The sequence below is a fragment of the Juglans microcarpa x Juglans regia genome, chromosome 4D, assembly GCF_004785595.1.
Source record: "Juglans microcarpa x Juglans regia isolate MS1-56 chromosome 4D, Jm3101_v1.0, whole genome shotgun sequence".
Taxonomy (NCBI): domain Eukaryota; kingdom Viridiplantae; phylum Streptophyta; class Magnoliopsida; order Fagales; family Juglandaceae; genus Juglans; species Juglans microcarpa x Juglans regia.
Genome location: NC_054600.1, coordinates 5461722 through 5484307, shown reverse-complemented (window position 1 = coordinate 5484307; position 22586 = coordinate 5461722). Strand labels below are relative to the sequence as shown.

General features: G+C 38.0%; 2 protein-coding genes and 1 pseudogene across 2 annotated transcripts; 1 reads left to right on the top strand and 2 right to left on the bottom strand.

Annotated features, from left to right (window-relative positions):
• The first annotated feature begins 1150 nt into the window (after positions 1-1150).
• Positions 1151-3295, top strand: LOC121260077 (annotated as a pseudogene).
• Positions 3296-3483: 188 nt separating this feature from the next.
• On the bottom strand, positions 3484-4978 carry LOC121261340 (8-hydroxygeraniol dehydrogenase-like). Its single transcript, XM_041163660.1, has 3 exons — positions 4805-4978; positions 4157-4273; positions 3484-4027 (listed from the first exon to the last, which is right to left on the bottom strand). Exons 1-3 carry the CDS (start codon positions 4900-4902, stop codon positions 3499-3501), a joined length of 744 nt encoding a protein of 247 aa, XP_041019594.1. The 5' UTR covers positions 4903-4978; the 3' UTR covers positions 3484-3498.
• A 5690-nt stretch (positions 4979-10668) lies between these two features.
• Positions 10669-13563, bottom strand: LOC121258975 (probable mannitol dehydrogenase). Its single transcript, XM_041160435.1, has 5 exons — positions 13374-13563; positions 12276-12392; positions 11633-12146; positions 11141-11294; positions 10669-11037 (listed from the first exon to the last, which is right to left on the bottom strand). The coding sequence occupies exons 1-5, from the start codon at positions 13469-13471 to the stop codon at positions 10829-10831; spliced, it is 1092 nt and encodes a 363-aa protein (XP_041016369.1). The 5' UTR covers positions 13472-13563; the 3' UTR covers positions 10669-10828.
• Between the last annotated feature and the right edge of the window lie 9023 nt (positions 13564-22586).

Genomic DNA, 22586 nt, shown 5'->3' with positions numbered 1-22586 from the left:
ATTATAGTATATCTATTATCATGTAGTTGATGCATCTGCACGTCGCAGTCGTGGCTATACACGTGGAATCTCTCTTGAAAAAAATAGAAGGCACGGTAAACTGAAGTTCACAATTCCTGATAATTCCACTGGAGGAGTGGATGATAGTGCAGCAGCGCTTTCCTCCTATATTGGCACAGTAGTTCGAGCTTATGCTCCATTTTATGTGCGCTCATGGCGAGATGTTCCGAATGAGATTAAGGAGCACATTCGAAGTCGTGTGCTCGTGAGTTTACTTTTCAGTACATTTTTTTCACCTAGATTAATATATTATATTTTTGACCTGATTCCCTTGTTAGGATGAATTCGACCTCGACTTTGGCCGTAGCGAGGATTTGAGAACCGTGAATGAGTTGATGGCTACACTATTCCGACATCACAAAGGACGATGTCATGACCACTTCAAGAAGTTTGAGACGTTGGAAGAGGCTGCGCAGTCTCCTTTTCAGCAGATGAAGTTAGATGATTGGAGAAAGTGTTGTGATCTTTTCGCATCTCCAGATTATCAGGTATTTTACATTTATATCTTTTAATTATTTACATTCATATTCGTTTTATATATTATATATATACATATTACAATTAACATTTTTAATATATTTTGTAGCACTTGAGTTCTACAAATGCACAGAATAGATCCATTCTGACTGTCCACCATCGTGCCGGTTCAAGGTCATTCCACCGTCTTGCTGAAAAAATGGTAATTAAAAAATTATAGAATTCATTTATTTACCTGATATTCTTTCTGATAAGTACTAACATTATCTTTTTAAAATTGCTAATATTGTCGCTTTGTTAGAAACGTGATGATCCTGAAATCTTTTCCCTCATTCATGTCTATGCTACTGCTCACACTAATGAGTATAGTGAGTGGATAGATCCTGTCGCTGCAGATAATTATGTAAGCAGTGTTAATTTTGTTAAATAAATTATTTATATAACATTTTAATAGTTTATTTCTTATTTCTATTTCTTTTAATACGTTACTAATTATTTACAATCATTACCTTTTAAATTGCAGAGCAAAATGTTGGAGATGCAGTTGGCTTCTGAGGAATCCTCTCCTAGTGACATAGACATATTCACGCAAGAGCTCGGGCCACAGTCTAGTATGGCAAGAGGTTTGAGACGATCTATCAAGCATAAATGTTCATCCTTCTCAGCATCATCGGCTTCACAAATTAATAATCTTATGGTAGATTTAGAAGCTGCACGGCGTGAGAATGAGTATATGAGTCGAGACAGCAAGAGTTAGAGTCTCTCTTAGAACGACAGTCTCATTTAGAGACGCGTTTGCAGGACCAACAGAGAGACCATGAGGAAAGAATACGCAGTGAAGTGCAAGAGCAAGTGCAACAGGAGATGATGGTGCAAATGGAGCGTGTTATGTCGTTGCAACAGAATCCCCGTGGGCAAGGGAAAAAGAAGAAATAAATTTTATCAATATTTCTGACTAGTTTTAATATCTAATTTTGTGCTTTCATAAGACATTGTTACTTGTTAATTGGGTATGTAATATGATACAATTGGTATTATGTTTTTAAATTTTATGAAATTAGTATTTCTGATCTGTACGTTCGAATGTAAATAAAAAACGTTCGAATGTTGGTTCACACTGTAACAAACGTTCGAACGTAAATACAATTGAATCGTTTGAACGTTAAACTATACGTTCAAACGTACTCACGCTAAAACGAACAAACCGTTCGAACGGTAAAGCGACTAACGTTCGAACAAAGAACTTGCATTCGGACACTCCTTCGTTTACATTTGAAATAACGTCCGAACATTAAGCGCGCTACGTTTGAACATTTACGTTTACATTCGAACGTTTATTGTAATTAACGTTCGGATGCATTAACATTCGAACGTAAATATGATACGTTCGAACGATATCCAACGAATGTCAACTTCTCTCATTCGAACGCCAATCGGTCGGGTATAACGTCTGAACGTTTGATTTTAGTCCGAACGTGATTTTCTGTGACAGTTCATAACCGTCACAAAAAAAGGAACGTTCGAACGTTGTACCGAACGGAACACTTCCAACCGTCACTAAAAATATTTTTTGTGACGGTTGAACAGTAAACCGTCACCAAATGTTTTCTGTGATGCACTTTAGGTGACGGTCATGGTGACGGTTTCAAACCGTCACCAAATATGTTTAGTGACGGTTTGCCATTTTTTTGTGACAGTTTCCTCTGTCACAAAACACACATTCTGTTGTAGTGAATATATCATAATTTTGTGAATAGTACTAGTGAAATAGTTTTAGTGAAGATATTTTATTGAATTTTGGGAAAGAAGAGAAAAAAAGTTGAATAAATGTATTATAAAGTTCGAAAGTTGTTTGAATATTTAAGTTTGCAAAAGTTGTGTTGTTTGGATATTTTTTAAGTTTGCAAAAGTTGTTATATTTTCCGATTTTCGGAAAACTTGCCACTGGCATCTCCACTCCACCCCGGTGCTCCACTTCTTTGTGCAGGGATCACAGTTTATAGTCCCTTGAAATATTATGGTCTTGCTGAGGCAAGCAAGTATATTGGGATTGTTGGTTGCTAAGGCATGCGAGCATAGGCGGGCTCGACCATGTTGTTGTTAAATTTGCCAAGGCTTTCGATCGGAGCAAAAGTGACAACAATGAGTACCTCCCCTAGCAAGAAAGATGACGCTTTAGAACATCTTGGTGATGGCTCATTTTTAGTTAGCCGTGACCAAGAAGAAATGCAGGTGAATGTTAGCATTTAATTAACTATTCTATTATTCTTTACTTTTTCAATATGTTCAAATTTTTATGCTCTTCATATAAGATTTTGAAAAAAGACGCCCTCAGGTTTAAACATACCTCCTCAAACACAAACTCGAGGGTCTCAAGTGTAAGAGAGTTAAAAATATAAATTGGTCTATTGAAGACCCATGGAAAGCTTATTATGGTTGCAGGTAGGTGGGAAAGAGAAGACGCTTGAACTGCCCGTCTTTCCTCCGGTTATAGGTATGAACTTAGTATAAAATCTTTCCTATTTTATATGTTAGCATTCCTTTTTTGTTAATTACAAAAAATGGATTTCATTAGATTTGTAATAACAGGAAGGAAGATGGTTGCGGGAAGTGCCATATCATGAGGAATGAAGGAGATACAAGAGATGTTGGACTTTGTCACTTTGCGGCAAAACACAGCATCACGGCAGACATTGAAGTTATTTCAATGGAGTAGGTGAACACTGGACACATGAAGCGAGTTTACAATATTTATTGATCATTGTCTAAAAAATCTATGTAGACAGTAACAAATGCTTTAGGAGATACCTTATATGTTTATCACTTTTATATTTGAGACCCGCAAGTTCAAACACGAACTTGAGGGGATCTGTTCAAACTCAAAAGCGTCTTTTTCCAAAATCGTATTTGAAGAGCATAAAAAACAGAATATATATTTCAAAGTAAAGAATAAGTTAAACGCTATATAACATTCACCTGCATTTCTTCTTGGTCACGGCTAACAAAAAATGAGTCCGCACCAAGATGTTCCAAAGCTTCATCCTTCTTGCTAGGGGAGGTACTAATTACTGTCACTTTTGCTCCGAAAGCCTTGGCAAATTTAACAGCAACATGACCGAGCCCACCTAAGCCAACAACCCCAATATGCTTACCTGCCTCTGCAAGACCATAATATTTCAAGGGACTATAAACTGTGATTCCTGCACAAAGCAGTGGAACACCAGCGTCAAGCGGTAGATTTTCCAGGAACCGAACAACGTAGCGCTCATCAGCTACCATTGTGTCTGAGTAGCCTCCATATGTTTCTGTTCCATCGTGGTAAATGGTACTGTAGGTTAGTATCATTTTGGTGCAGTAAGACTCAAGATCACTATTACAGTCATCACAGGAGTGACATGCACCAACAAGGCATCCCACTCCTACTTTATCTCCCACTTTTACGTTGTTAACCTTGCTCCCCACTTCTGTTACTACGCCGACAATTTCGTGCCTGCAAAAACAAGTTCCGATACCATGGCTTGTAAATCTCTTTACACAAGAAAATTCTAGCTGAGGAAAATCTTATAGATGGCTGAAAAAGTACAAAATTGTAGTCAATGCTGAGAAACATGATATATACCCAGGAACTAGTGGGTGGATGGAAAAGCCCTCCCATTCGCTCTTGGCCATGTGAAGGTCCGAGTGGCATACTCCGCAATAAAGAACTTTGATTCTTATGTCCTTCTCTCCGGTTGCCCTGCAAACACCATCACAAACCATTAATTTATGTGTGATAAAAAATTAAAGAATATTCAGAAATATTCAACATTTTAACTAAATTAATAAAGTAATGAATCCTATAAGCAATAATGCATTCGATTTTTCGCTGAAAAAGGTTATACCAAAATACCTTTCGGACATCAAAATTCTAAAGACTAAATTATATTTTCTAGCTAGCTGATACAACATCTTAAATCTTTTTAAATTTAAATAAGTTTATTTTCATTATAAAAATTAACATGACTCAAGAATAAAATAACTAGTTAAAAAAATTATAGATGTTATCAAACACTCGCACGTACTACCTTCTCCTTTTAAAAAGGAAACACCAAGAAAGGAAAGAAAAAAAAAAAAGTAGAATGAAAGTTTATATGGCATAACAATCTATAAATATTTCCTCTTCTAGTTCTTTGTAGTTTTGGAGCATCAAAATTTAGGGGAAAGGAAAACGAATCAAGCAAGATTTGAAGGACATGCAGATATATAAAATTCAGAGAAAGATCAGGACCTCCTGGAGAATTTGAAAGGCGAGAGGAGGCCAGAAGAATCTCTAGCTGCCCATCCAAAAGCCTTCTCCGGATGCACTTCCTCTGGTGATTTCGCCATTTCTTTTATCACACACGTAGAATGCAGAAAAGTGACAAGAGGGAGAGACAGAGAGAGAGAGAGAGAGATGATTTGTGGGAGATGTTGAGACCAGTACTGCTACTTATATACAATGAGCATAAGGAGTTGGGGCTGAGCCGGTGACGTATTCGGTGAGCTAATGAGTGACGTATTCGGTGAGCTAAGTAGAGTAAGGTCGTGCTAGTTGCATTTCGCCATTTTTGAGATAATTTATGAGGACACGTAGCATTTTTGTTAGACTAACGATAATAAGATAAGATAATGCGCGTTAGGATGTTTGCTCTTTTTTTTTTTTTTAATGGTTCATGTATTTATTTATTTATTTTATTTACTGGTTAAAGAAGTGAGCTAATATGTCCGCTCATTTTTTTTTATTTTAATCGACATTTATGTATTTATTTATTTTTTTTACTTACTAATTAAAAAGAAGTAACTATTAGTATATTAATATTCTTTTATTTTTTAAAAATATTAAAAAATATGAAAAATAAAATAAAATAATAAAAAATAAATTTTGCTTAGGGGCCGCCGCTGGCAGCCTAGCATCACTCCTATGGTAACGGCTACTGTAATCTTCCTGTAGCTGACCCACAAAGAATATTTGAGATAAATTTTTTTTTTTTTGAAACAATATTTGAGATGAATATTTATATTTGAGATAAATATTAAATATAAATAAGAATGGAATACAGGCCTATATATATGTAGTCGACTGTATATTTGATTGAAATCGTCATGACCAGTTTCTTCCATGATATCAAAGTAATAATCTTGAGATCTCGAGAAAATTTTGATTCAATAATAAGAATAGAGATGACTTCAATTGCTACATATATACAGGTGGTGTTAAATTAAATAAATGGAAAGGAATCAATTTGGGTATATCGAGACTATACATATAGGAAAAAATTTATTTAGAAGTCTTATTTTTTACACAACTAACACACTAGTCCTGATGTTGGAGCTTTTCAGATCAATTATGTTTAAGAATTATTAGTGTTTTAAATTTTTTTAATTTATAATGGATATTACTATAAGTAGTGTGCTAACACACCGACTTATGTATAATAATTAATGTGATGCCCCGACTCCCATGTACGGAAACGTGAGAATCGTGACGTCGGGATGATGACAACACGGGTCACGCATTCCAAATATAAGTGTTCAAGTGTGTACAACATGTAAAAAGTACACAACAAAATTCACAGTGATTAATCAAAAGTTAGCAAACTAAGTACCAGAAATTTAAATTCAGATATCCAAAATAAATTGCCTTTAAAAAGTTATATAGTTATCCAATATAAATATAATACAAACAAAATACATAGCCAAAAAGTAGGAGACAAATCCCAATACACGAGCAAGTGATCCCAAATCACTTCTCCAGCGGAGTCGAATTCTCAGGCTTTTCGTCCTCATCTGCATCAAATCTATGGTACCATAAAGGGTATCGAATACCGTGAGATTATGAATCTCAGCAAGTAATCAACCAAGCAACCCAAAAGATAAAAATGCATTAATGTAACAAACAAACATGTATGCACATGACGAAACACGAATGTGACCCAAAAACCTCATTTTCCCCAAAAATGATTATTTTCCAACACTCGCCAAAAATTCCATTTAACCCAAAATATGCCATGAATAATATCCGCTATTTTTCCAGAAAATGGCCCAAACATAAACCAACCATTTTCCCAGAAAATGGTGCTTGTAACCATTAAATCATAAACTGACAACATAATCATTTATCAGACACTGTAGGCAAGAATCACAGACAGAACTCTACCACCATCTCTGTTTATCACCATCCCTACCGCGTGCACCATAGGCGAGAATCACAGGTGGGACTACCACCATTCCTGTTTACCACAATCCCTACCGTATGCACCGTAGACGGGAATCACATGCAGGACTCTATCACCATCCCTGCTTATCACCATTTTTATAGTTCCTTTCCACACAAGGGGTACCTACCAGAGCACTGTAGGTGGGAATCATAGGCGGGACTCTACCACCATCCCTACCACGTGCACCGTAGGCGGGAATCTACCACCATCCATGCCTACCACCATCCCTACAGTCTCTTTATCCTCTCTCTCAAACCGTACAATCTATTCATTTCAAACATATCCAAAATCATCTCTTACATGAAAACTCAGTTTTCCTTCACACCACATGAGCATGCATGAAATAATGCAATAAATGCCATGATGCCAAACACAACATAAATGCACGCAAGCATAATTCAATTAAATACCCATCCTCACATCCAATCGACTCCCATACTTCTCAGACTCAATGTCCGACACAACCAACCAGATTGCAGAAGATTTGTTAGTGCAAAATATTCTAATCTCAAGAAATTCTTTGGAAAATTACTTACAGTGCTAAAATATAATTTTCGAAGGATCAAGAAGGTGCAAGAGGTGGTGGCACAACAATGTAACAGTGCAAAATAGACAAGGGTCGTGGGTCTCAAAAACTCAACCTTTGAACAGGAACAAACGAAGACTTGGGATGGCTAGAGAAGGACTTAGAGGTGTTGGTGATGCTAATGTGGTGGTGGTTGGCCGTGGGTGGCGGCGTGGGCAGCGGTTGAAGGCCAAAACACCCAAATTGGAAATGGGGATGGATGGGCTTCAAGGGTGGCGGATCGGGGCTGAGAAAGGGTGGGATAGGTACCTGGGAGGCCGCCGGTGCTATGGTGAAAATATGGTGGCCAATGGTGGCGCGACGACGACGCTAGAACATAAAGACCGCGCAGCTTGAAGCCGTGTGTGGAGGTTAACGGCGGCGAGGGAGGAGTTGAAAATGGAGGGGAATGGTCGCCAGCCGGAGGGGAAGAAAATGTGAGGGGTGGTGGAGGCCACGGACGGAGCACGACGGCGCACTGGGTGGACAAGAAACGGACGGGGGAGAGGGGAGGGGTTGTCGCGCGCGGGAGGAAGAAAAGCAATGGAAAGAAGGAGAAAAAAGGAAAATAAAGAAAAAGAGAAGAGGAGAAAGAAAAATGGGAACAATAAAAAGTGAGGGAAAGAAATGAGGTTTAATCCTCACAACTTGGGTCACAAAATTGATCCAACGAAAAGAATTTCAAAACAGTAAGTTGAATAAAATAATTAAAACGCAGTGACTAGCTAAAATAAAATAATAATAAAAATCCAACAATATAATAATTTTAAAGTCCAACATTAAACTAATTTAAAGTAATGAGCAATTTACATGCAAAACAGTAATTAATACCAATAAAGCACATCATAACAAATTTCACAACTTAAAAATCATAAAAATAAACCAACGAGAAATCTGATAAATTTAAAACAAGAGAATCAATATTTAAATTAATTAAAATAATAATTCAATTAAAATACACTAAAATACGGGGTATCACAATTAAGCACTACATTAAATTATCATTTACTACTGTTTGGTACTGTGTCATGTGTTGGACCTAGACTTCTTCCTATCCAAGCATAAGCAGCAATATTAATATTAAAATATATATTTATATATATATATTTTTTAGAATAATATATTTATATATATTGAATGATACAATATACATGAGTTGTCTGTTTCCTTAATGTCCATATGTACGGAGTTTATATGAATTAGTATGGGAAAACAACACCACATGATGCATATGGCCGGGCTGCCACCACATCGAATCAATCAAGCTAGGTTCAAGACACTTCTCTCAAACACATCATGCAAAGTGCAAACATGCAATATTGTTTCTCCTCCTGATCATCTCCTCATTAATGTATGTCGAAGTTCTACAACGTCTTTAATGGGTCGGCCGTAGTTGCGAAAAAGGAAATGGGTTAGGCACATTGATCATCGATCATCCTTGTGCAAGTAACCCTTGCGGCCATGCATAACTAACTTGAGAGCATTAACATTGGTTTGTGCATATATGATTGTACCTAAATTTGAGTTAAGAATGACATTCAAGTGGCTTTAGCTAACCTCAATCAATTTCATCCCACACTGAATTAGGTATGAGTTTGGCTAAATTATTATTTTTGAGAAACTAACAATTAAAAATAATTTGCCAAGAGCAAAATTAGTCATTTTCTTACATATTTGTTGAACAACTGTAGCAAAAGTCCATGGATCTATGGCTAAGTCCATATCTTAATTAATTGATCTATGGCTAAGTCAATGTAGAGTATTTTTTAGACATCTTCATCAATATTTACATTTCACTAGCATTTGGCTAAGCCAATGCAATACAGTTGTATAGCTTCTTCTTGACACGAGATTTGGTCCTGAGATTCCTAAGCATCATCCTTTTCGATGAAAAGGAAGAGTAGTATATAGTATGAGTAATACTACTTGCAGTCGTGGAGTGCTTAACCGATGTGCAGTCACTTTGAAAAATAATGGAGTCTACTATTAAAAAATTATTATTTTTCTTGTGGGTCCCGTATTTATTCAATTTTTTTTAAAATGATTGCATGACGCTTGCAAACTCACGACTATAACTATTACTTCTCATATAGAATAACATATTAATAATAAGGAGACCTGATCTCTAGTTTCTTAAATATATATATATATATATATATATATATATATATAGCATATTCAATGTATACAGGCCATGAGGTTGGCATATATAGCATATTAATAATAAGGAGAGTCGAGACCTGATCTCCAGTTTCTTAAATATATATATATATATATAATATATATATAGTATAGCATATTCAATGTATACGGGTCATGAGGTTGGCATATACTAGCTAGCTAGAGAATATTAATATCATATATTGTACGTGGAATTGTAGGCCTGTGCAAATAATCCGTAAACCCGATGGACCCGTTTAAAGTGGCCCGACCCGACCCGACCCAAATTTGACAGGTTATTATTTGATCCATTTGCAACCTGACTAGTTAACGGGTTTATATATTGAAGTTGAACCCGTCCGTATATAAAACCATTTTAGATCTCCAACCCTAGTCGCCCGAAGTAAAACGCAATATCAGCTCTTTGTCTTCGTCATCCCGAAGCTTCTCTTCATTAAGTCATCTTCTCCATTCGTCCCAGAGGAAGGCAACCACCTCTCTGTACACACCCAGTAGCAAAGACTCATCGGCCCTCTCCATTCGCTGTCGCCGTCCAAATCTACACACTCTCACTCGGTTCTTCTCCATCTGCCCCATAACTACACACTCTCACTCGGTTGATCTCTCTTTGCAAGTGTTGCGGGATTGATGGATTTTTTTGTTTCTTTTTGCCGTGAAAATGGTTTATTCTGTTGGGTGTCCTTTATGGATGCATCGCTCTTGATAAGCAAGCCTAGTTCTTCAAGGCACATCTTGGTCATTTCAAGATCATCGTCGTAGTCAACTTTGTTACCCATAGATTACCTCCAAAGAAAAGATATCACAAAACAACGGAAAATCAAAAAAAATGAACAAAAAAAAGGAACAAAAAAAAAGGAACAAAGAAAAAAAATGAGTAGTTTTAGACATCAGGTGGAAAGATGCATGGGAGATATGGTTTTTGCTTGTTCTTCTGCTTGTTGTTCTAACGGGTATTTAGCGTAATTTTTATAGATTAAAAATGAAAAATAAAAAAAGAAGAAAAAAAGAGAGAGCGATATAGAGAGACGGTTCGACCCGACCCAAACACGGGTCGGGTCAGGGCAAGAACCGAAAAATGGTTAGTTGGATGGACGAAGATCATTCTCAATCAAGGACTATATTTAGCAAGAACGTTTGAAACAATATATAGGATTAAACCCCTCAAAAATATTTACTTCAGATAAAAACTCAAACCTTTTTATTCAAGAAAACGACAATAGATTATAGATCAGCAAAGAGCTAGCAGGTTCATGTAGAGACAAAACAAATTACTGGAACAATACAAGAAACTATGGACACCGAGCTAGTTTCAAGGCTCCGTAGCAGCCAAGGTGTTCCCAATGTCAATCACAAATCGGTATCTAACATCACCCTTGGCAAGACGTTCGAATGCAGTGTTCACATACTCCATTGGAATAACTTCAACGTCTGCCGTGATGTTGTGTTTTGCCGCAAAGTCCAACATCTCTTGTATCTCCTTCATTCCTCCGGTGGCACTCCCCGCAACCATCTTCCTTCCTGTTATTACGTACAAATCTAATGAAATCTATATTTTGTAATTAAATGACCAAAAAGTAATACAAACATATAAAGCAGGAAAGATATTATGCTGAAGTTATACCTATAAGCAGAGGAAAGACAGGCAGTTCAAGTGGCTTCTCTGGTGCACCTACCATAACAAGCTTTCCGTGGGTCTTCAATAGACCAATTAATGGTAAAAGGGAATGCACAGCAGATATTGTGTCAATTATACCATCCAATGTGCCTTGTGCAGCCTACACAAATTTAATGTGCCTCATGTCAGGTTCTGTAGGTTAGATTAAAAGTATATAGATCAAGATCCTCTCAAGTGGGGGAGCGATGGACACATGAAGCGAGTTTACAATATTTATTGATCATTGTCTAAAACATCTATGTAGACAGTAACAAATGCTTTAAGAGATACTTTATATGTTTATCTCTTTAATATTTGAGACCCGCAAGTTCAAACACGAACTTGAGGGGATCTGTTCAAACTCAAGAGCGCCTTTTTCCAAAATCGTATATGAAGAGCATAAAAAACAGAATATATATTGCAAAGTAAAGAATAAGTTAAACGCTATAGAACATTCACCTGCATTTCTTCTTGGTCACGGCTAACTAAAAATGAGTCCGCACCAAGATGTTCCAAAGCTTCATCCTTCTTGCTAGAGGAGGTACTAATTACTGTCACTTTTGCTCCGAAAGCCTTGGCAAATTTAACAGCAACATGACCGAGCCCACCTAAGCCAACAACCCCAATATGCTTACCTGCCTCTGCAAGACCATAATATTTCAAGGGACTATAAACTGTGATTCCTGCACAAAGAAGTGGAGCACCAGCGTCAAGCGGTAGATTTTCTGGGAACCGAACAACGTAGCGCTCATCAGCTATCATTGTGTCTGAGTAGCCTCCATATGTTACTGTTCCATCGTGGTAAATGGTACTGTAGGTTAGTATCATTTTGGTGCAGTAAGACTCAAGATCACTATTACAGTCATCACAGGAGTGACATGCACCAACAAGGCATCCCACTCCTACTTTATCTCCCACTTTTACTTTGTTCACCTTGCTCCCCACTTCTGTTACTACCCCGACAATTTCGTGCCTGCAAAAACAAGTTCCGATGCCATGGCTTCAAAATCTCTTTACACAAGAAAATTATAGCTGAGGAAAATATTATAGATGGCTGAAAAAGTACAAAATTGTAGTCAATGCTGAGAAACATGATATATACCCAGGAACTAGTGGGTAGATGGAAAAGTCCTCCCATTCGCTCTTGGCCAGGTGAAGGTCGGAGTGGCATACTCCGCAATAAAGAACTTTGAATCTTATGTCCTTCTCTCCGGTTGCCCTGCAAACACCATCACAAACCATTAATTTATGTGTGATAAAAAACAAACCAATTCAGATGGGATAAAAAAAGAATATTGAGAAATGAATCCTAAATTAATAAAGTAAGGAATCCTATAAGCAATAAGGCATTCGCTTTTTCGCTGAAAAAGGTTATACCAAAAACCGCGCTTTAAAATTCTAAAACATTGAGGTGAGATGAATTAAAATAAAAGTGAAAAGTTAAATAAAATATTATTTTTTAATTTTATTATTATTTTAAAATTTGAAAAAGTTGAATTATTTATTATATCTTATGTAAAAATTTGAAAAATTTGTAATAATGAGATGAGATAAAACACTTATTATATCCCAACCCGAGCTTATTCTCATTATTTTAAGATTTCAAAAACATTATTTTAAGATTTCTGATTTTTTTTCCCTTTTAAAAAACAGATAGTGGGCTCGCCAACCTTTTTCTTCAGGGACAAATAGATTAGGATTGGCGTGATCATGACATGCATGACAATAGAAAATTCAATTTGGTCGGTTTTTTTTAAAAAAAAAAAAAAACCAATTTGGTCGATTGTTAAGGCCTCTGACTCATGCTGCACCTTCATATATAATTAATATATATATATATATATATATACATATATTACCTTTAACGAATATATATGTTAGCCATGATCAAACTTGAGTATGCAGTGCAGCATTTAATACGACATCTTAAATCATTTTAAATTTAAATAATTAAGTTTATTTTCATTATAAAAATTAAATGACATGACTCAAGAATAAAATAACTAAATTATAGATGTTATTAAACACCAAGAAAGGAAAGAAAAAAAAAAAGTAAAATGAAAGTTTATATATATAGCATAACAATCTATAAATATTTCCTCTTCTAGTTCTTAATTTATAGTTTTGGAGCATCAAAACTTGGAATCAAGCAAGATTTGAAGGACATGCAGATATATAAAATTAAGAGAAAGATCAGGACCTCCTGGAGAATTTGAAAGGCGAGAGGACGCCAGAAGAATCTCTAGCTGCCCATCCAAAAGCCTTCTCCGGATGCACTTCCTCTGGTGATTTCGCCATTTCTTTTATCACACACGTAGAATGCAGAAAAGTGACAAGAGGGAGAGAGAGAGAGAGAGAGAGAGAGAGAGAGAGAGAGAGAGAGATGATTTGGGGGAGATGTTGAGACCAGTACTACTTATATAGAATGAGCATAAGGAGTTGGGGCTGAGCTGGTGACGTAATCTGTGAGCTAATTAGTGTGATGTATTCGGTGAGCTAAGTAGAGTAAAGTCGTGCTACGGTGCTACTGCCTTTTTTTTTCTTGTACATTTATATATTTTTTAAAATAAAATTTACAACATTATTAAAAAAATCGTATCTTAATCATTAAATTAAAAAATTAAAAAAAATAAAAAGTGAGTCGAGAGATAATTGATAAGGACACATAGCATTTTTGTTAAGGAAAAAGCTAGGGATCCCGCTGGGGGATCCCGTTGAAACCTACTGCTGCATTTTTTTATTTTATATTTTGCAATACACAGATTCACAAATCACAACTACATGCGATTCCCAATGCTTTACCCAGCCCTCAGCCAATAATTCCAACACAACCAAGCTGCAACAATATAGTTAAATAATTTTCTAGTGTCAGTATTCCAAGGGTCAGCCTAGGGTTTCACTTACAATGCGGAAGGCAATCTTGGATGATTGAGCGAGTTTTCTAAGGTATCTCGTGTGTGCATGCGCATTGCTGCGAGATAGAAAATAGTGAGTTAAAACTGACGATGCCGAAAAATAAATATGAAAACAGAGTGGCAGATAGCTTACTATGGTAGCGTCAAGATGGACGAAGTACGGCGGCGGCGGTGGCGGGGCACAATGGACAGTGGTGGTTTTTGGGCAAAACGAGACTCAACGTGTGAAAAGTTGTTGGTGGCGGATATGATGAACTCAAGGGATGGGAAGGGGGACTAGTAGTGGTTGGTGACTATTGGCGGCAGTAAGTAAAACCCTGAGAGAGAGAGAGAGCAATCTGGTTTCATTATTGGGGAAGATCTGAGAGGGGAGAGGCTGAGTTGGAACTAGAGGGGTGGGGGTGGTCGGACTACCTCAATGAGCAGCGAAGGGTGGCGATTCATGACGGCGGCACCTTAACTAAGGGGGGGATAGAGAGAGAGAGAGAGAGAGAGAGAGATCTATGGGAAGAAGGGCATCACCGAGATGGAGGCATCTGCTGGGGCTTGAGGTTGATTAGTGATGAGCAGGGGAGACGCATCACAACGACGAAGGTGGCAGATGGGCGGTTGTTGGAACAACACCGTGACAGGGAACCGAGCAAAAGTTAGGAGGTGATTGAGAGAGAGGGACGGAGCCTTATAGGTGGCTGGCTGCCTGAGACATCTCCAATGACAATGGTGTGGGGTAGGGCTACAGCAGAGAGGAAAGATGGCAGAGAGAGAGAGAAGCAAAAATAAATGGACCTAGGAACAGAGATATCGATGGACTACTAGTAACGATGAGTTTGGTGTGGCGGCGATGCGATGGTGCCGAAGAAGTGGGGTAGAAGGCAACTACTGAGAAGGATGAAGAGCAAGTGTTTGACTCTGGAAGAGGAGGAAGGAAAGAAAAGATGAAGAATGAAGAACTTAGGATTTTAACCCCTTTAAGCCAAAACATCGTCGTACGGGGTAAGTGGCTGGGTTTCAGGTCCTAGTTTGGACTTCCTAAGGCCAGGCCCACAGTGACAAAAGATAGTAAACCAAAATATTGGGTTTGGGGCTGGGCTTCACAATTGGGGGAAAAGAAGAAACTAACAATTAAAAATAATTTGCCTAGATCTACAATATTTCCTTACATATTTGTTGAACAACTGTAGTGAAAAATCCATCCATCTTAATTAATTAATCTTTGGCTAAGTCAATGTAGAGTAGTTTTTATACGTCTTCATCAATATTTACATTTGACTAGCATTTGGTTAAACCAATGGAATTTAGTTGTATAGTTTCTTCTCTATGCGAGATTTGTTCTTGAGATTCCAAAGCATCACCCTTTTCGATAAAAAAAATAATAATAATTAAAAGAAAAAGAGAGTAGTATATAGTATAGAATGTTCAATGTATACAGGTCATGAGGTTAGCATATACTAGCTAGCTAGAGAATAATATAATATATTGTGGAAGGAAAGTTTCCTTTTCTTTAATCAAGGACTTACATTTAATACAATAATCACATGTGTATAATAATTATTAGTAAATTGGTGACACCATTAAGCATGCGTGTTGAATAATGACACCAACTACTTTAAAAAACAAAAAAAAAAAAACAAAATAATGACACCAACTTACTTATAATAATTAGCAACTGATTTTATTGACCGCTATCACGTACGGCGATTTCCTCACAAAGTGACAAATGTATGATATTGGTACTTTTAGGTGTGCAAGCCTCTTTTAAAAAAAAAATATTTTTTAATAATAGACTCTAATATTTTTTTAAATAGATTACGTTAGATTTATACAATCTAAAACTGTATGTAGCATTAGTCATGTTAAAACAACCAACCACAATTATGAGGCCTCATCTTTCATATGAATTTGTTATTGTAACAAGAATCTTTCAGGGGTAATTGAGTTAGGACTTGTCCTCCTATTAGTGATAATTGACATATATTATATATGAAGTCCCTCTTCTTAATTTAATTTGTAATGCGGTTGTTGAAAATTTTGTTTGTTATGGATCGGTTCGTTTGAGCAGAAAATATGTTGTGAAGTACATACATCATGATTTAGGGAGCTCCTTTGAAAAACATTGCATGATTTTTCCTTGATATACTTAATACGTACACTTAATGTAGCTTCAATGACATCAACTCCAGTAATATGATCGTCACGATAACATTATTACTTGTCTGCTTCAAAGAATATTTGAGATAAATAGGACCTATCATTTAATTTTATGTGAGTCTCAAATTTAGTTATTTTATTTTAAAGGGAGTGCATGCGCTGAGCTTATACACCAAATATTTCCATTAATATATATCATGTATATATATATATATATATATTCGAGTTTATAATTATTGAATTCATGACCCATTTCTTCCATGCATGACTTCAATTGCTACGTCTTACAGCAGGTAGGCGTTTTGAAAGTAAAAATTAAATAAATGGAAAGGAATAAATTTGGGTGTGTCGATCGACTATACGTACATCTAATTATCATTTACTTCTATGGTACTGTATCACGTGTCCGAGATTTTTTCCTTTACAAGCATAAGTAGCAATGATTAAAACAACAAATTAACATATAGTACGATACGGACGTTATGAATGAGTATATATGGGAATACAACGTACACATACATGACCACACCGATTCAATCATGCTTCATTATTACACTACTTCTCTTAAAACACATGCAAACATATTCCACGCAACATTATTTCTCCCTCCTTTACTCAATTTAACGTACGTGCGAAAACGAAAATGGGTTCGCCACATCGATAACTTTCATCGATATAGTGCAAGTAACCCATGGGGCTATGCATAGCTGAATTGAGTTGTTTATATATACCTTGATCTTCTTTACACTAGCTTTGGTCTTGAGATTCCTTAGTAATATAGCATAAGTAGTACTGCTACACTCACCGAGGTTGTAGCTCGAGGATGGGTCCCGATAAGGCCATTTAGTTTTTTTTTACTTTTTATTTTTTCATTCATTTTTCTATATCCCTACATATTTAAAAAAAAATACAACGTCATTTAAAAATATTTTCTTAATCACTAAATACAAATAATAATAATAATTTGTCGGAATCCATTTGTCGGGACAAGTAGTGCTATATATTATTCCTATAGCATATTCAATGTAAATAGCGTAATATTAATGCTATTTACTAAAAATATACAGCCACTGATCATTGTATTCATGACCGCTATCGCAGCCATTTCCTGGCAAATGTCAAGGCATCTAACCACAATTATGAGGCCTCATCTTTCATCTTAATTTATACGTTATTGATCGCAAACAAGAATCTTTCGGGGATATTCATTGAATTTGGACTTTTTCTCCGATAAGTGATAATTGCCATATATACTTGGATATGAAGTTTCTCATCTTAATTTAAGTTTTTTGTCACGTGGTTGTTGGAAATTTTGTTTGTTATCGCTCGGTTCGATGTTTGAGCAGAAAATATGTTGTGAAGTACGTGATTTAGGGAGCTCCTTTGAAAAACATGGGATGGGAACATGAAATAACATAAAATTAAGATATATATATATATATGTGTGTGTATATATATATATATATATTCACAAGACTTGATTATCATGATATAACTTATAATATCAAAGTAATTGAGTTAAACTTCAGTTTTTGCAATCAAAACTTTTCGAGTAATATAATATGTGCTTTCAGCAATTGGAGGACCGGAGTTAAAAGAAGATGAGCAAAGTGATCGAGCAAAAGAGGGAGAAAGAAGGGCTGGTAATAATAATTTTAGGAGGATCATGAGGCTCAACTGCGAGCTACTTTTTTGTGGAAGGGATGGTCTCCCCCAAAGTAGATGGTCATCATCTCGCTTTACCTACCTCTTTCCATACAAGTAATTTACTTTTTTTCTCCATGCTAGCTATATATATATATATATATATATATAGATAGTCTTGTCTTAATTTACACGTGTAACACTCCGTATTTTAGTGTATTTTTTTTTACTGAAGGATTACTTTTGATTGTTCAAAAATTTATCCTCTTATTTTAAAATTGGTTGGGTTTTTAGTGAGTTTATTTCTATGATTTTAATTTGGTGAAAATTATTTTTATGTGCTTTGTTAATATTTATTTATTGATGTGCATTTAAATTGTTTTTCATATTTAATTAATTACTGTGGGATTTAATTATTTCAATTTGACTTTACCATTACGTTTAAATTATTTTATTTAACTTGAGGTTTTGAAATCATTTCCGTTGGATCATTTTTGTGACCCAAGTTATGAGGATTGGACCTCATTTCTTTTCCCTCCATTTTTCTTCCCTCTCCTTTTCTTTTCTTTTTTCTTCCTTATTTCCCTTCTCTCCCGCGCACGGCCCAGCCGCTCTCCCTCTCTCCCCGTGCGTCCGTCGCCTTCAACGCTAGCGCCGCCGTGAGCCAGCGGTGGCCTTCACCGCCCACCCCATTGTGTTCCCCTGCCGCCGGCGACCTCACTCCTCCAACCTCACCTCCATTCGCGCCGCCGTTAACCACCACCAGCCCTTCAAGGCCGCGGGCCACTTTCGCTCCAGCGCCGCCGTCGCGCCACCTCCGGCCACCATCTTCACACCACTTCATCCTCGACCTCTTGGCAACCCATTGGACCCAACCCCAGCTCCGATCCGTCACCGGTGAAGCTCCACCATCTACATTTCCGATTTGGGTATTTTGGTCTTCTACTGCCCATTGCGCCGCCACCCACGGCCAACCTTCACTACCACTAGCTTCACCGACCTCCCTAGGCCCTCCCCTATCAATCTTGGGTCTTCATTTGCCTCGGTTTGAAAGTGGGTATTTATGACCCACGGCCACAGTGTATTTTACACTATTGCGTTGCTCAGACGTCACTTCTTGCAGCTTCGTGATCCTTCGGAAATTGCTTTATAGCGCTGTAAGTATTTTCTCAAAGAACTTTCGTGATTTAAATGTATTTTTGCACTAACTCATTTTAACTGTGAACTGGTTGGTTATGCCGGACTGAGTCCGAGGAGTTCGGGGGTCGGATGGATTGCGGACGGAGTTGATTGTATGTTTGGTTTGTGATTGGATTGTGTTGACATTTGTTGGATATTGGTGTCGTGTCTTGTTCACTGCATTTGCACCCATGTTCATGTTTGTAACTGAAAACTGGGTTTTCGCATGATTGCATACATGTTCATGTGTTTATTTGAAAACTGGATTTTCATGTGAGAAATGATTTTTGGGTGTGTTTGAAACGACTGGATTGACTGGTTTGAGAAAAAGGAAAAGAGACTGTAGGGATGGTGGTAAGCAGGGATGGTGGTATAGTCCCGCCTGTGATTCCCGCCTACGGTGCACGCGGTAGAGATGGTGGTAAGCAGGGATGGTGGTTGTGTCCCGCCTGTGATTCCCGCCTACGGTGCACGCGGTAGGGATGGTGGTATAGTCCCGCCTGTGATTCCCGCCTACAGTGTCCAATAAATTGTTGAGTTTTGTGTAAATCATTTTTGGAGAAATGTTGGATTATATGTTTTGGCTAAAAATGGGATTTTTAGCTTGTGTTGGAAAAGTACTTGTTTTCAGGAAAAATGAGGTTTTGGGAATTGTTAGTTGGTTGCTTTAATGCGTTTTTATCTCGAGGGTTGTTTGGATTATTACTTACCTGCGGTACCGTTTTATGGTATCGCAGATTTTGATGCAGATGAGGATGATGAGTCTTAGGCTTTGGCTCCATTGGGAGAGCGATCTGGGATTGCTCTCGTGCATTGATATTTATTATGCTAGTCTTTTATGTATTTACCTTTTGTAATATATTTGGGATGTCTGTATAATTTTTTTTTAAAAAAGATAAATAATTTTGGATACCTGTATTTAAATCTCTGGTACTTAGTTGACTTATTATATTATCCGCTGCGATTTTTGTTGTGCACTTTTGCATGTTGCACACACTTGGGCACATTTCGTTGGGATGCGTGACCCATGTTGTCATCATCCTGATGTCACGATTCTCGCATCCCTATACGTGGGAGTCGTGGCGTCACAGGTGGTATCAGAGCAGTTCGGCTCTGGGTGAAACCACATGTCCTGTAGGTGCAGTACCAGAAAGTTTTAAAGTTGTGATTTGAAATTATTTTGTTTGTAGTATGTTATTTAAATGGTTTTAATTTATTGTATGTTTTTATATTTTTTTGGTTTTATTTTATTTTATTTCAAGTTATTTTCTTGTATTTTTAAATCTATTTTACTATAATTATATTTTAGTTTGTTTTAAGTTGAAAGTGGGGTTAAGGGTTACGCTATGGCAGGAAAAATGGTGAGACCAAGAAGGCCAACTGATGTGCCCGAAGATGAGTTACCAAGGGGTGATGGGAATTACGCCAAGGCTAGGGCGTTAAATAGGATGACGGAGTTCCTCCAACAGAATTTTCGGCCACAGCAAGGAGAACAGTACAGGGCGATGCAGGCCGGGTGCACCTATGAGCGCTTCTTAACACATAGGACCCCTGCCTTTTCTGGTGAAGAGGATCCATTACGGGCTAGAAGGTGGATTCAAGATCTGGAAAGAACGTTTGAAGTCTGTGGATGCACTTAGGCCCAGAGGGTATTATATGGGAGCTATATGCTGCAGGGTGAAGTGGCAAATTGGTGGGAGACCAAGCGGTCACTCTTAGAGATGGAGTTGGGATCCTTGGCTGCTGTGTCTTGGCAATGTTTTAAGAAAGAATTTGATGATCGATTCTTTCCTGTTTCGGTGATTCGGCAAATGGCTCGGGATTTCAATAATTTGGTTCAAGGAGACATGACTGTCGAGCAGTATGCAAGGAAATTTATAGAGCTTGGACGGTTCGCTCCTCACCTCATTGCTACTGAAGAGATGCGGGCTGAACGTTTCCAAGAAGGGTTGCGCCCTCAAATCCGCAGGCAGGTCGCATGCCTGGAAATCCAGAACTTTCAGAGGTTGGTCAATGTGGCCTCAATTGCTGAGCGAGAGCGAGGTGCTGTGGTAGGCTCCCCTCCGGGTAAGAAGCGACTGAACGTTGATGGTGAAGGGAGCAGCTCCGGGTCGCCACAGAAGTTTGTGCAAAGGATCGGGGCCAGAGCGCAGGCAGCTTCCGGTATACGTATTGGGGGCCGAGCTCCAGTTTGTGGTAGATGTAATAGAGCCCACGAGGGCGAGTGTCGTCAGGGTTGGAACCAGTGCTTTGAGTGTGGTCAGGCGGGGCACTTTGCTCGTGAGTGCCCTAATCGGACCCAAGGGAATCAGGGTGGTCATCGCGGTGGTAGGACTAATCAGAGGCAACTGGTTCAGGCTCGGGTGTATGCGGTGACTCCTGGTAGTGCTAGCGACGAGATTCCAGAGACTTAGGACTCTGGAGTTATGGTAGGTATGGGTCTAATCTTACCTTTCGTAACGGATGCCATGTGTGGTTTATTCTTGGGTTTTGGAAAGTTATGCAAGCTGTACCCATGCCCGTTGGGTGTTGGAGGTTGTGTGATTTTCTTAAGAGTGTTCTGGTTGTATTTGGTATCCTGCTTTAGAGTGATGTTTGGCCCTATAAATTTCGAGGACGAAATTTTATTTTAAGGGGGGGAGGATGTAACACCCCGTATTTTAGTGTATTTTTTTTACTGAAGGATTACTTTTGATTGTTCAAAAATTTATCCTCTTATTTTAAAATTGGTTGGGTTTTTAGTGAGTTTATTTCTATGATTTTAATTTGGTGAAAATTATTTTTATGTGCTTTCTTAATATTTATTTGTTGTTGTGCATTTAAATTGTTTTTCATATTTAATTAATTACTGTGGGATTTAATTATTTCAATTTGACTTTACCATTACGTTTAAATTATTTTATTTAACTTGAGGTTTTGAAATCATTTCCGTTGGATCATTTTTGTGACCCAAGTTATGAGGATTGGACCTTATTTCTTTTCCCACCATTTTTCTTCCCTCTCCTTTTCTTTTCTTTCTTTTCTTTTTTCTTCCTTATTTCCCTTCTCTCCCGCGCACGACCCAGCAGCTCTCCCCCTCTCCCCGTGCGTCCGTCGCCTTCAACGCCAGCGCCGCCGTGAGCCAGCGGTGGCCTTCATCGCCCACCCCATTGTGTTCCCCTGCCGCCGGCGACCTCACTCCTCCAACCTCACCTCCATTCGCGCCGCCGTTAACCACCACCAGCCCTTCAAGGCCGCGGGCCACTTTCGCTCCAGCGCCGCCGTCGCGCCACCTCCGGCCACCATCTTCACACCACTTCATCATCGACCTCTTGGCAACCCATTGGACCCAACCCCAACTCCGATCCGTCACCGGTGAAGCTCCACCATCTACATTTCCGATTTGAGTATTTTGGTCTTCTACCGCCACCCACGGCCAACCTTCACTACCACTAGTTTCACCGACCTCCTTAGGCCCTACCCTATCAATCTTGGGTCTTCATTTGCCTCCGTTTGAAAGTGGGTATTTGTGACCCACGGCCACAGTG